At 41.5% G+C, this 13,877-nt stretch overlaps 1 protein-coding gene across 1 annotated transcript; it reads left to right on the top strand.

The window, feature by feature from the left end:
- The first annotated feature begins 6,553 nt into the window (after positions 1-6,553).
- ap5s1 (adaptor related protein complex 5 subunit sigma 1) lies at positions 6,554-13,137 on the top strand. The gene is made up of 3 exons (XM_049596157.1): positions 6,554-6,818; positions 8,891-9,182; positions 12,069-13,137. Exons 1-3 carry the CDS (start codon positions 6,637-6,639, stop codon positions 12,195-12,197), a joined length of 603 nt encoding a protein of 200 aa, XP_049452114.1. The 5' UTR covers positions 6,554-6,636; the 3' UTR covers positions 12,198-13,137.
- Positions 13,138-13,877: the final 740 nt, after the last annotated feature.

Below are 13,877 nucleotides of genomic sequence, written 5' to 3'. Positions count from 1 at the left end.
TCTCTCTCTCTCTCTCTCTCTCTCTCTCTCTCTCTCTCTCTCTCTGTCTCATTGTGTCATGTGGATTACTGTTAATTTATCATGTTGATCTGTTCTGTACGACATCTATTGCACGTCTGTCCGTCCTGGAAGAGGGATCCCTCCTCAGTTGCTCTTCCTGAGGTTTCTGCCGTTTTTTTTTTCCCGTTAAAGGGTTTTTTGGGGAGTTTTTCCTGATCCGCTGTGAGGGTCATAAGGACAGAGGGATGTCGTATGCTGTAAAGCCCTGTGAGGCAAATTGTGATTTGTGATATTGGGCTTTATAAATAAAACTGATTGATTGATTGATTGATTGATTGGTTTAGCTAACTGGTTCAACCATTTTACATTACTGTTAGCTAATTAATGCTATTTCAACTGTATGAAGTATTTCACAGTTTAAAGTTACTTTTAGCTAACTGTTCACTATTATCCATTACTTTATCTGACTAATGATTTTTTCAGCAGTTTATTCATTACTTTTAGCTAACTAATAATATTTGTATACCTATGAGATTTCAACTCTACATCCTGAGGCTCCGTTCTGAGGGGCCACTTCTCAGTCGAAGGCACTCCAAAACTAGATGTAGGGCCAAAGGGGAGAACTGGGAGGGCTGGTGTGTTAATTAATGATGCCAGTAGGCACATTTTATCATTCCTTTGGAAAAAGCCAGGCTAGCTGTTTCCAGTCCCTATGCTAAGCTAAGCTAACTAACTGCTGGCTTCATAGCTTCATATTTACTGCACAGATATAAGAATGGTACCTTTCCTCTTAGTCTTAGCAAGAAATCAAATAAGCACATTTCTCAAAATGTTGAGCCGTTGCTTTAATTTGTGTTTTGACATTTTCTACATCGACACACAACCTGTGATGGTGAAAGGTCACAAGCAGTCAGAGGTTGGTATCAGTGGTGTAGATGATGGGTAGCAGAGGGGACCTGTTCTCACTGTGAGGTTGGAAACATCTGTCATTACAGCAACAACACTGAGCCGACAACCCTGCTCTAAAAACAACCCCACCCTTCCTATCACCACCTCTCCTTTGTGAATCTCTTTGCCCCAGCCTGTCCTGTTTGATACCCCACCCTGGGGTCCTGCAGGGCTGAATCAAAGGTGCCCTCACACAAAGCTCCAGCCTGGGTGTCACCTGTAAACCCCTCTTCCCTCTGACCTGCTGACACCGACAGCAAACTGTTAAACCCGCCAGTAAAACAAGGTCTTAACAACCTGGCGAGGGCGGTGAAACACGGAGGGTAACACCGTGGTTTCAAAGGAAGGGCGGGGGTTTGGCTTTTGCGAGGTGAACTTCTCTTTTGAGGTTTAGACACTGATGCCATGTTTCTGCTCCTGCTTGTGCGTGTGCACATGCTCTGCAGGCTGCGATGATTTTCCCATAAGTTCAGGATGTTTTCATTTCCCCTGCTGACAATGCAGACCAGACAGAAAGATATTTTAGTTGCATGTTAGTGTGTTTAACTTCCTTTATTTCAAACAAGCGGGCTTCGCTGTCATTGGTCCTGATCACCCCCCCTTCACCCACATCCTGTTGTTGCTCTTATTCAGCTGCTTTGTTGCATCAAAGCGAGTCATGACTCACAGAACAAAAACACTGAAACCTGCTCAGACTTTTCTTGTGGTTTTCATGACACGAGCGATGGGTTTGAGAATTTGAATTCAGTTTTAGAAATCAGATCGTCTACAGTGAATATCTGATCACACTGACCGTGAACTCTGGCTTCAATTTCACTTTGAATTTCATTTTGATTTTCATTAATCATTACCTGCAGTGATCACGCTCAGTCACTCCTTTATTATTGCAGAGCGAAGCCTGCAAACTACGTGGGTGTTGCAGAAATACCTCCACACCTTTTCACATGAAAAGCTTCATGTAACAACACCGAACATTAAGTGTGTGAGAACAAATCAAACCAGGACTTGACCTCAGTCTAAAGTAGACAATCCTGTCTTATAAGAATAGTTGGACATTTTGGTATATGCTTCTTGCAAAAAGTTAGATGTAAAGATTGATAACAGTCTCTTCCAACAGAGCCATGCTAGCTGTTTTCCCCTGTTTTGTGCTAAGCTAAGCTAACCAGCTGCTGGCTTTAGCTTTGTATTAACTGTACAAACATGAGAAAATGTCCAACTATTCTTTTAAAATTTAGGTTTTTATATTGTATCTTAAATTAACATCAGCTACATATTTGTTCATAATTTCACACATTTAAGAAGCTGTATGTGACATTAGTTTAGTTTATTTAGTTTAGTTTAGTTTATTTGTTTGTTCCTCACATGAAAGTGGACAACAGAATTTGCACATGCACTCTACATTTTCAAATCAACACCTCCATGATTGGAAAGGAGCAGCGAGAAGAAATAAGATTCTTATATGTGCCTGCCCCCTACTTGAACAATTAATAATAAAAGAAAAGATGGTCTGACATCACACACAGTTGATTTTCAATAGCCAACACCAACAACACTTTGATAATAACAACAAAACAATTAAACAAAACAAATACAAAGGAATAAATTAAATAAATAAATATCCCATAAAAGTAAACTTTTACCAGCTCAAATCAATTGATCATTAACATCCGGTTTAAATTTCAAGTGCATATTGACAATTTTTTTTGCATTTGTACATTTTTTTAAATTGATGAGTATCTGTACAACCTTTCAAATCCTGTAGTTGGGAATTCCATATTTTTACACCAACAACCGAAATACACATTTGTTTTAAAGTAGTCCGAGCAACTTGATGCTTAAAATCAAATCTTCTTCTATGACTTTCATCTTCTGAAGTGAACGCAAAGAGCTTTTGTAGGTTTTCTGGTAAAACTCTGTTTTTGGCTTTGAACATAATTAGTAATGTCTGGAGTTCTATTATCTCTGTAAGCTTCAATAACCCTGATTTAATAAATAAACTATTGGTATGTTCTCTAAATTTAACTTTGTGGATAATTCTGATTGCTCTTTTCTGCAATATGAACAAAGGTTTTATATTACTCATATATGTATCACCCCACACTTCTGCACAATAACTCAGATAAGGCAGTATAAGTGAACAGTACAACATTCTCATTGTTTTGCAGTCTAAAGCATCCTTGACTTTGTTCAAAATAAAAATATTCTCTGACAGTTTTTTTTAACATATGATACATGGGATTTCCATGTCATATTTTCATCCACTGTGATTCCCAAAAACTTAAACTCTGATACCTTCTCAATATTAAGTCCATCAATGGACAATGAAATTTCATCTTTACTTCTTTTAGCAAAAACCATGAACTTAGTTTTTATCACATTTAATGATAACTTATTTACATCAAACCAAATTTTAAGTTTCACCATTTCACTTTCAATGCTTTCAGATAATGTTTTTAAATTATCTCCTGAACAAAAGAAATTAGTGTCATCTGCAAACAAAACGAACTGTAACAACTTAGAAACTTCACAAATGTCATTGATATACAAAATAAAAAGTTTCGGCCCTAAAACTGAACCTTGTGGGACCCCACATTCAATTTTCAAACATTCAGATGCATTACCAGCAAAATACACAAATTGTTTTCTATTATATAAATAACTAGTTAACCAATTAAGAACGATTCCTCTCACACCATAAGTATTCAACTTAGCAATTAAAATGGAATGATCTATTGTATCAAATACCTTCTTTAGGTCAATGAATACCCCTATTGTATATTTCCTTCTGTCAATTGCTGTTGTGATTTCTTCTATTATTTCCATTATTGCCAGAGCAGTAGAGCGATTTGTCCGAAAACCATACTGACTCTCACTTAATATTTTATTTTTTTCAATGAAATTATCTAGTTTTTGAACAAACAACTTTTCAAGCACTTTGGAAAATTGGGGAAGTAATGATACCGGTCTATAATTATTAAAGCTGTGTCTGGGGTTTAGTCTGGAGGATTGTCTGCACATACTCCTCAAAATGGAGGCGGCTGAGTCGGCAGCTAGTTAGTTTAGCATAGCACAAAAGCAGGTAGCCTAACAGGGCAAACAGCTAGCCTGGCTCTGTTGGAAGGCAACAAAATCTGGTCAGAGCCAGGCTAGCTGTTTCCCCCTGTTCCCAGTCTTTATGTTAAGCTAAGTTAACCATAATTGTACAGATATGAGAAAATGTCCAACTTTTCTTTCAAAATTTGGCTTTTTAATCACATCTTAAATTTTCATCGGCTACGTCTTTGCTTACAAAGTCTTGACCAAAATCAGACGCATTAAAGGAGCTGTATGTGATATTCAGAGTGTTTCTATGGTTAAGAGTCAGAGGTGGGATTGTCTGCACATGGTTCTCAACATGGAGGTGGCTGAGCCAGCAGCTAGCAGCTAACAGTGCTAATGGGGCGACTTCTAAGATGGCAGCGTGACAAATCCTGCCTTCACCAAGCTCTCAGCCCCAAACTTTTCTTTGAAGCATTTATTGACTGTATATGATAAAGTTAAACTGGTGAAGATTATTGAAGGAGCTAATGGTGCTAACTCAATAAACAGCACTAACAACAGCAACAGTGCTAACACAGCTAACACTGTTAACCTCTGGGACACTGGAGGGTGGGTGCTACGCTTCCATGACAACACTGTCCCACCATCAACGATGTCTGTCGTATGAGCTCAGTGCAGAGCGGCGGCAACGAGCTAGCCAGTGGGACCAGGCCCCCAGGAAGTGCACCAGGCTTAGAGACAATTTTCATAGTGTCCAAACAGTGAAACGACAACATCTGAGTCTGTCAGGTGATGTCATCGAGCCCAAAGAGACTGGAAGTCAGTGTCTGAATTTGTATGAGCACCCACCCCCTGTGAAGTGACTCAGGATTTAAATCATTCAGTCCGATAACATTTTTAAAGTCTAGAAGAGCCACATGATAAAATAATTTTATCTCCATTCAAGTTAGCGGAGCGCTTATCCAGAGGTATTTTAGCTATGTCAGTCCGGACCAAAGTGGTGGATGGACTGACACTGCCAGCTCCGAAGCCAATATGACACCTTACGCACTCATGTGTCACTGCTGTCATCTCACAGCTTTACAAAAATGACACAAGCAGAGCAGGAATTCAGAGGAAGAGTTTTTAATCCTACAAAGAAGTAAAATCCGTCCGACAAATAGAGGCATCTTCCTCAGGTCCTGTACCAGTGTGTGAGCAGCAGGTCTGTGCCGGGCGGAGAGGGTGGGGAGGTTAACAGGACGCTGGAGTGAATGTTTTCTTTCTTTCTTTTCCCTCTCGCCACTTCTTCACACACACACACACACACACACACACACACACACACACACACACACTGAGCAGGGCCTCTCAGAGTAAAGAAGCGTGACCAGCAGCAGCTGTTGGATTAACAGCTGCCTCTGTTTGTCTGCTGAGACCCTGAAACACTCGCTGATCTCTGATCTCACTCAGCCTCTCTGCAGCCGCTCAGTCTACTTCTTTACTCTACTCTGTCTCACAGTCTTATCGACTTGGGTATTTGGGTTCCCTGTAATTTAATTAAACTCAATCTGATCAGATCACTTAATTCCTTTAGTATGTTTCTGAGCAAAAATGACAAAAATTCAACGGATCCAGCTCCTCAAATCAAATTAATATTCTGGTATTTAATCATAATAAATGAAATATCTTCATGTTTTGGGGTGTTGCTTGTACAAAATAAGCAATCTGAAGACTTTTGGAGAGACTGATTGACATTTTTAAGTATTTTCTGTCATTTTAGTAAAAAATATATAATTGCAGCTGTGTATGCCATCTTCACCTTCCCAAGCTTTTAACTGGTAGACATCAATTTTCACAAAGATTCAGAGAAACTTATTTTGTTATCTGGTTAAAATGACATTATTCTTAAATAAAATTAGATGTGTCTTCTTCCTGAATTTCTTATTACAATAATATAATATAATATAAACTGTACATAGTTCTTATGTTTACCATAATTCTATTGTTGTTAAATTCTACTATAGTATATATTGTAGTTACATTTTCACACTTACAGCCTCAGCACATTGATGATATGTTTTACTTTTAATATTTCAGTTTTTAATATCTCAAGTACTAGGGTTAAACACTATAGCACAATGCACACTATTTTATTTTATTTTATTTTACTTATTTTATTTTGTTTTATGTCATTATATTTCATTTTTTATTTTTATTTGTATTCTATCTTATCTTATCTTATTTATTTTATTTTATTTTATTTTATTTTATTATTTATCTCTATTCTTTACACCGGAGCAACTGTAATCATTTATTATTTTTATTTTAATGCACATTTCATTTCTATTTTAATTTATTTTATTGCTTTATATTTACATACTTTTATTTCATATCCTTATTCTTACTTCTTATAATATAATATAATATAATATAATATAATATAATATAATATAATATAATATAATATAATATAATATAATATAATATAATATAATATAATATGGGAGCGCCATCTTGAGGTTAAAACAACGCATTGCAACGGTGGCCGAGAGCGGTCAGCTGACCAACGCGGAAGTGAATCATCAGTAACAACATTTAAAAAGCAGAGTTCTGCCTGTTGGTGACGTGTAAGAGGAGTTTTAGTGTTTTATCTCCGCTCTTGTGAACATGGTCCGGTTGTTCCTGATCCACACCGTGTGTCCGGTCTCTGCTCTCGGTACCGGGGACAGCCGGGTCCTGTACTCCCGGGTCTTCGGTCCAGATGAGGGCATGTTGTCCGAGCAGCACCGGGAGCTGAACCCGGAGGAGAGGCGGCTCCTGCAGAGGGAGAGGACCGCTGTGGTGGCCAGGTGAGCCGGGGACATAGTGTTGAATGCTGATTCAGCTGCGGACGTTTAAGATGTTAGTTTACAGATAATCAGTGAAGAAATAAACTGATACAAGATAACGTATATAGTTTATAGATTAAACCAGTGGTTCCCAAACAGGGACTCCAGGGGTCGTGAAGAAAGAGTATGGGTTATTCTTCCTGTTTAATTCACTGTAGAGAGGAGATCAGTCAGGATTAATGTGATCACAGGTTTCACTTCCTCCGTGTTTGTGTCCTCAGCTGCAGCTGAACTGTTAGCTTCTGAACATCAACAAACATATCAAAGAATGTAAGAAAATAATCATTTAATTGAATAGTTTATAGTTTATTTATAGATTTCATAGTTTATGTAGAAAAGCATATCATTTTGTTTTAGACAGCTGCTGACTTTAAACAAATAAAAAAGTAAACCATGGCTACAGTGGCTCTGACATTTTTGCAGACGTTGATAGCAGATGGCACCATTTTTAAATTAGGACCATTCTGTTTTTGTCTTCACACTTTGAACACAGGAACATAGTCAAGATGACAGTCTGAATCATCTGGATACAGATATTATATACAGATATTATGGAGACAGGTTGAGATGCACCGATCCAGCTTTTTCAGTTTCGATCCCGATGCTGTGGCTCTGAGTATCAGCCGATACCTGATGCTGATCTGATACCATGGTTGAGCTGAAAGCTATATACCTTTACATGTAGGAGAGAAAAGACTGGAGGCATCAGGCGTTGATGACGACACAGCTCTTTCCTAAGATAAAATGAAACAAGATGAAACAGATTAATGCAATGATGAACTATTTATCTATAACAAAAATAAACAATTGTGCAGCAGCAGTTGAAATAGTGTGAAATACCTCCACACAGCAGATTCTCTCCTTCCCCCCAGTGACGTGTGACGTAGCTCGCGTCGCAGTAGATTCAAAGGGAAAGGATCTCCTCAGGTACAGGTTGCATTTTCCGATACCCGATCCATCTGTTCTGATGATATCGGGCCGATATTTGATCCAGATATCAGATCGGTGCGTCCCTAGAGACAGGGCTTTCTCTGTCGCTGCCCCGAAACTCTCCCACCGTTCAGATTTTCAAGAGTCGTCTTTAAACGCACTTTTACTCACGAGCCTTTAATTGTGCATAATGTTACTGTCATTGCTGCTGTTGCTGTCACAGTGTGGTGACAGTATCAAAACAACAAGGATACACTTTTTACCACAGGTGCAATAATAACAGTAATGATGTGTTATCATTACTGTTATTTTATTTTATTGCTATTATCACTCAGAATTGAATGTTTCCCTCTGTCTGTTTGTTTTTGCTTCTCTCTGTGATTAAACGCTTCAGTCCCTCTCGTCTCTTCACTCTTTGACTGATCTCAGTCGAACAGCTCCCTCTTCCTGTTTCCTCCTATAACACATCCTCTCCTCTCTCCTCTCTCTGCTGATGTCATGATGCGCTCGGTGTAAAGAGGCGAGAGGAGGGCGGCTGTCAGTCTTCTCTGCATTCGACTCTCATTTGTTTCCAGTAAATGAGGATTTATTTCACTCAGTGTTTGTGTAGTTTCCTCCTCTCCCTCAGGACGACCTGTAACAGCTGATTATCTCTGCTCACCAACACTGACCCACGCTGCATGTCAAACAGCCACAATCAGTTCATTTGGGTGTTTTTTAGATTCATTTTCCAGCATGAAGGAAAAACAGGGACACTGACGCGTCCTGTAAAGGCCTCAGTTACACTCACATATTAATGTGGACTCGGTTATTAATGTTAAAATGCAGCATGAGGCTCAGTGTGAGGGCGGAGAAGCTTCGTCCTGTGAGGCTGCCTAACTGACAAGTTTTTACTTTATTTTCCTCCATTTCATTGTAAATGAAGTATTTTTGACTGCTGGTCAGACACAATATTCAGGCACCTTTAATTGCACACAAAACATAAAAACTTCAGTCTCCAGATGATGTCTGGTTACCTGTCTGGTTACCTGTCTGGTTACCTGTCTGTATCTGTATTTATGTGTCTGTGTTTCTGATTATCCTGCTGGTCGTCTGTGACTCAGGCAGGTGCGGAGCGCCGTCTCTCTGTCCCGCGAGGCTTCAGGTCGGATGCTGGTGGAGGTGGTGCCCGGTGAGGAGGCGCTGGCCCTGCAGGAGGCCGACAGCGGAGTGGTGCGTCTGAGAGCCGGTGACCCCTTCTCTGAGGAGATGAGCGCTCTGTGGCTGGGAGTCCAGAGTGTGGGCTTCGTGCTGGTCTGTGAGCCCCACGAGAACCTCCTGCTGGCCGAGGGGACCCTGCGCAACCTGACCCGGCACTGCCTGGAGCACCTGCACATGCTGGGGCAGGGCAGCGAGGTGAGCACCACACAGTGTTCATGTTCCCTCACATATGTGCTGCACAGCCAGGAAGCCTTTTAGAGCTGCGTTAAAGAGCACAGGGCGACTCTATGGGGTCAATTTCTGCACCCTGAAAGATCTCCAGTCTTTTTAAAATCTTAAAATGTGACTAAAAATTCACGTTGTATTAAGATGTGAGACTTTAGTCATTTTAAATCTTTGCAGTGTGTCGTCACATTAAAGAAGGAAAAGCTGAGAAATCTCCCTTTTCCTGTTTTTCACAAACGGACTAAAGGTTTCTCAGATGTGACTGTTGGTTTGTCACAGTGTGAAGGCTGAGATGATGATGATGATGATGTGCAGGAACTAGAAGCAGTGTGACAACAGAGGACTGGCTGAGAAATATTATTATCCCTTAACTTTACCCTTAACTTAGATCTTCAGTCTTGTTTTTATCTGGACGTCACAACTGCACGGACCAAGCTTGACTGTGGCCGGTCTTTTGTTGTGGACCAGTCAACCTTCAGGAGATAAATTCATCCAGATTATTTTCATCTTGTCAGATATTTTTTGGGGTGCGACACCGGGGGTGCCAATATGTCAACAAAGGAAAAATCGTCAGTAAAAACATCTGGACAACGAGACGTTTGTCGATCTTCCAGCAGCCGTCTGACCAGCTGACACGTTAAAACATCGTGCTCATGGTTATTTTTCTACAGTCTTTCTTTGTGTCTTCACAGTTCTGGCTGAAGAACACGTCGGTCTCGAGTCTCGAGTCTCTTGACTCGTCTCTAACCAGTGCTTGTGCTGGGACTCAACAAGTTGGAGTGAGTGGCTGTGTTGGACTCACTGCTGGCCAGTTTGTGAAGCGGGGATTAGAGCAGATTTATAATTGGAGAGTTCAGCTCTGACACTGTTATTTGGGACACAATTATGATTTTGGTCTTAAAGGATAAGTCTGATGATATTCAACAAATCCCATGAAAAGACCAAACTCAACAGTGAACAGAAGTTAAAGCCTAAAATACATCTTCTTCCTCTGTGACAGAACCACAGCCATGAGCCACTGACGACACTCACAGGCACAGAATACTCCAGCTTTTATTCTGGAAATGAAAATCATAAGCTCTTTACATGGCTAATGAAAATGAATATTCCACTAAAATTGCAGCTGCACATACTCCGATTAATGTGCGCTAACGTATCGTTTATCATGCCAACATATGGAAAAGGGGACGGCCGGAGCCGCTCGTGTCATTTTGCTTCTTTGCATCAAAATAGGTTTTATTATGTTTTATTATATAAATGTACCCACTGACTGTGTCTTCATGTCCAATATTATTCCATAATTATTGCAAATGTGAGAGTTCTACTGATTTGATCCTGGTCGTATAAACAGCGTGTTATTCCCAGGGTTCCCACAATCATGAAATCCATGGAAAAGTTAGAAATTAGAAAAACAGTTTTTCACATCTGGAGATGTTTTGGAGAAGTTTTGAATATGTTCATGATTCAGGCTACTGTTTAAAATATGTTCATAAACATCCCCAAAACAGGTCTAACAAAACACGAAATTCATTCCTATCCATCCATCCGTTTTCATCCACTTATCCAAAGCCAGGTCTCAGGGGCAGCAAAGCACCCCAGACGTCCCTCTCCTCAGCAACACTTTCCAGCTCCTCCTGGAGGACCCCAAGGTGTTCCCAGGCCAGATGAGATATATAATCCCTGCAGTGTGTTCTGGGTCTGCCCCGGGGCCTCCTACCAGTGGGACGTGCCCAGAACACCTCCAATAGGAGGCGCCCAGGAGGATCCTGATCAGATGTTGAACCACCTCAGCTGACCCTGTAGAGACTAGTCCTGTACTTTAGCCGCTGCTGGTTTCTAATTGGCTGAAATGTTCGGACGTGTACTCAGAAAATTACTCCCAGTCTTTACCAGTGCTGTGTATTGTTATTTGTTTATTACCTCACCCGTGTCCGTAATGTCCGTTTAACTTCCAGTAAATACAGTCATATACATTTTAATCTGAGCACAGCTGAAAACAGTTAGCTTCCTAACATCAGCAACGCCTGTGCTGACTGGGATGAAGTTAAATACCACAGTCTGCCTCAGCCAGTGACATAGTGGAGTGCCATCTAGTGGAGTGGTGGGAGAATACATTTCACACAACTCAAACATGTGGCTCCAACTGACCCCTTCTCAACGCGGAGGAGCAGCAGCTCTACTCCGAGCTCGAAATACGTTCCTGTTTTACTCATTTAAAATCTAGTTGCAGCGCTGCGTTAAACGTCATTATAATCATGTGATACACTTCAGTGTTTGCAACGTTTTGGTGACAAGAATGTCTAATGAGCGACTGAAGTTAGCGAGCGCTGTGGCAGAAATAGAAGTATTTCCTTTTGGGGTAAAAACTACAATATTTTGTGCATGTAAATGTTGTCACTGTTTCACTGGGTGACATGTTCCTTTTACCATGAACACACACACTGTTGTTTATTTTGACTCCGTCCATCAGACAGTCCTGCTGCTGCAAATACTCCCTGGACCAGCATATGTGTATTAATCCGCTGTTTCCTCCTGTCTGAGTGACGTCTGCTGGACTGAACAGGTGTTTTTACCTGCTGCAGCTGTAATGATGTTGCATTTAAATAAAATCCTGTTTAAAGGCGTTGAGATCACGTCAGTGGGAGAGTTCACCTCCACAGATCTGTTGCTGAGTGCAGCGTCGCTAACCAAATGTTCAACAACAGCAACAACTCGTTACACAAACGGCCGTTAAAGAAAAACAGACAACAGTAATGAAAGCAGACTGCAGCCGTACGGGTTTTATCACCATCTGTAACTAACTGCAGTCGTAAAAAACTCTGCACGACGCCGTCACTAACAACACTTTCCCTCCAGGTCCTGCTGAGGAGCAACCGCATCGACGCTCTGCTCAGCCGCCTGCTTCCTCACGGCCAGCTCCTCTTCCTCAACCACCGCTTCGCCCAGAGCCTGGAGAAGGAAGTGGTGGCCTACATGGCCAAGTGAAGCGGAGCAGCCGACCTCCAGTTTAACTACGGCGAGCTGCGAGTGTTTGCGTTCACACACGCAGGCCGACTGTTTGCTTAACACTGGTGACATTCCTGCAGCAGTAGAAGAAGAAGGGACTGCTGGCAGCTGCTGCTTCAGATTGCACGAGGTGGTAAACACACACAGAGTGGTAAATATCTCCGTCAGCCACTTGCAGCTCACTGTTGACTGTTTACTGTGTGGGAGGCTTCAGTTCAAATCCTGTTTGTCAAATTGAAGAGTGGAAAGGAAAATGTGGCAGATTAAAGAGTGCAGCTGAAGAGGCCGGTGAAAAGCTCCTCGTCAACATCAAAGACTGCGATTTATCTGATTCACCATACTCCAAATGTCACAGTGTGACCTTGAGGAACCCACCTGACCTCTTGTCTTTTTTTTCTTTGTGTAAATGAATCTCAGAGTGCTTTATTGCCTCGCTGTGACTGCTGCTGCACCTTCGTTCCTTAAGAGTAGGAGGAACCAGAGATGTTTTGTTGTTGTTGTTGTGTGGCACAAAGTCTGATTCATCTCGTAGTAACAAACAGCAGAAAGGGAGCAGAGAAAGATCAAAGTCGGACCTGTTTAATGTCACTTTGAACCAAAAATGTCATCATTCAGGAGACGCTGCGGAGAACCAAACAGACAGGAAGTGACTGGAAATGTTAGAAACCCAAATGAAAGACATGTAGAGATGTTGGCAGAATACAGAGTGAAACAGGAAATGATGAGCGACAGTGGAAACATCCAGACACAACAAATAACAAATGTATTCCTGTACCTTGTGAACATCTGTTGTACCTCCGACAGCGGCCCCCTGTGAAGCCTCAGACTCTCCTGCTCCTCCTCCCGGCCTCATAAAAGCCTCCCAGTTTTTGTGCTGGCAGCAAAATCCAAAACCAGAGCGAGGATTTATAGACGAGGGGTGGGGGGGGGGGCTTCTGTCGGGATGCCAACATCAGTTCCTTTGATCTTCTCCTTTTTTCTGTTTTATAAAATAAAACCCATTTTTAGCATTACCCAAGGCGTATTCTTTGAAACTTGTGTACTCTGCAATCAAGGACACGCAGTGCATTTTCCAAAAACGAGGCACCGGGGACGGCACGTTAAAAATGATAGAACACACAGGAGGAGGATTTAGAGGTTATGTACGTCTCAGGGGGAATAAAAGAAACACAGAGTCAACGTCGGGATAAAAACACCTGTGAACTCAATAACACAACTTTAACAAGCAACCAGTGGGTTTACACTATGACACCAGCAGAGGGCGGTGCTGTTCCACTGTGAGACCAGCAGAGGGCGGTGCTGTTCCACGTGAGACCAGCAGAGGGCGGTGCTGTTCCACTGTGAGACCAGCAGAGGGCGGTGCTGTTCCACGTGAGACCAGCAGAGGGCGGTGCTGTTCCACTGTGAGACCAGCAGAGGGCGGTGCTGTTCCAGGTCACTGTGGAAGAAAGCAGTTTACTAACTTTACTAAGATTTATAGTATCTTAAAGTGTCTCAGTTGTATTTTCCTAAAAAACAAAACAGACTCACACAGAAGTAACCGCTCTAAATCATCACTTCCTGCAGAGACTCCGCCCTCTGTCCGCATTTTCTAATTATACCTCAATGCCAGTGATCACCGTAGCCAGAGACATTATGTTTTCAGGTTGTCCGTCTGAC

The sequence above is a fragment of the Epinephelus fuscoguttatus genome, linkage group LG14, assembly GCF_011397635.1.
Source record: "Epinephelus fuscoguttatus linkage group LG14, E.fuscoguttatus.final_Chr_v1".
Classification (NCBI taxonomy): Eukaryota; Metazoa; Chordata; class Actinopteri; order Perciformes; family Serranidae; genus Epinephelus; species Epinephelus fuscoguttatus.
Note: the sequence above shows the minus strand (reverse complement) of the source record. Positions and strands in the feature narration are given on the sequence as shown.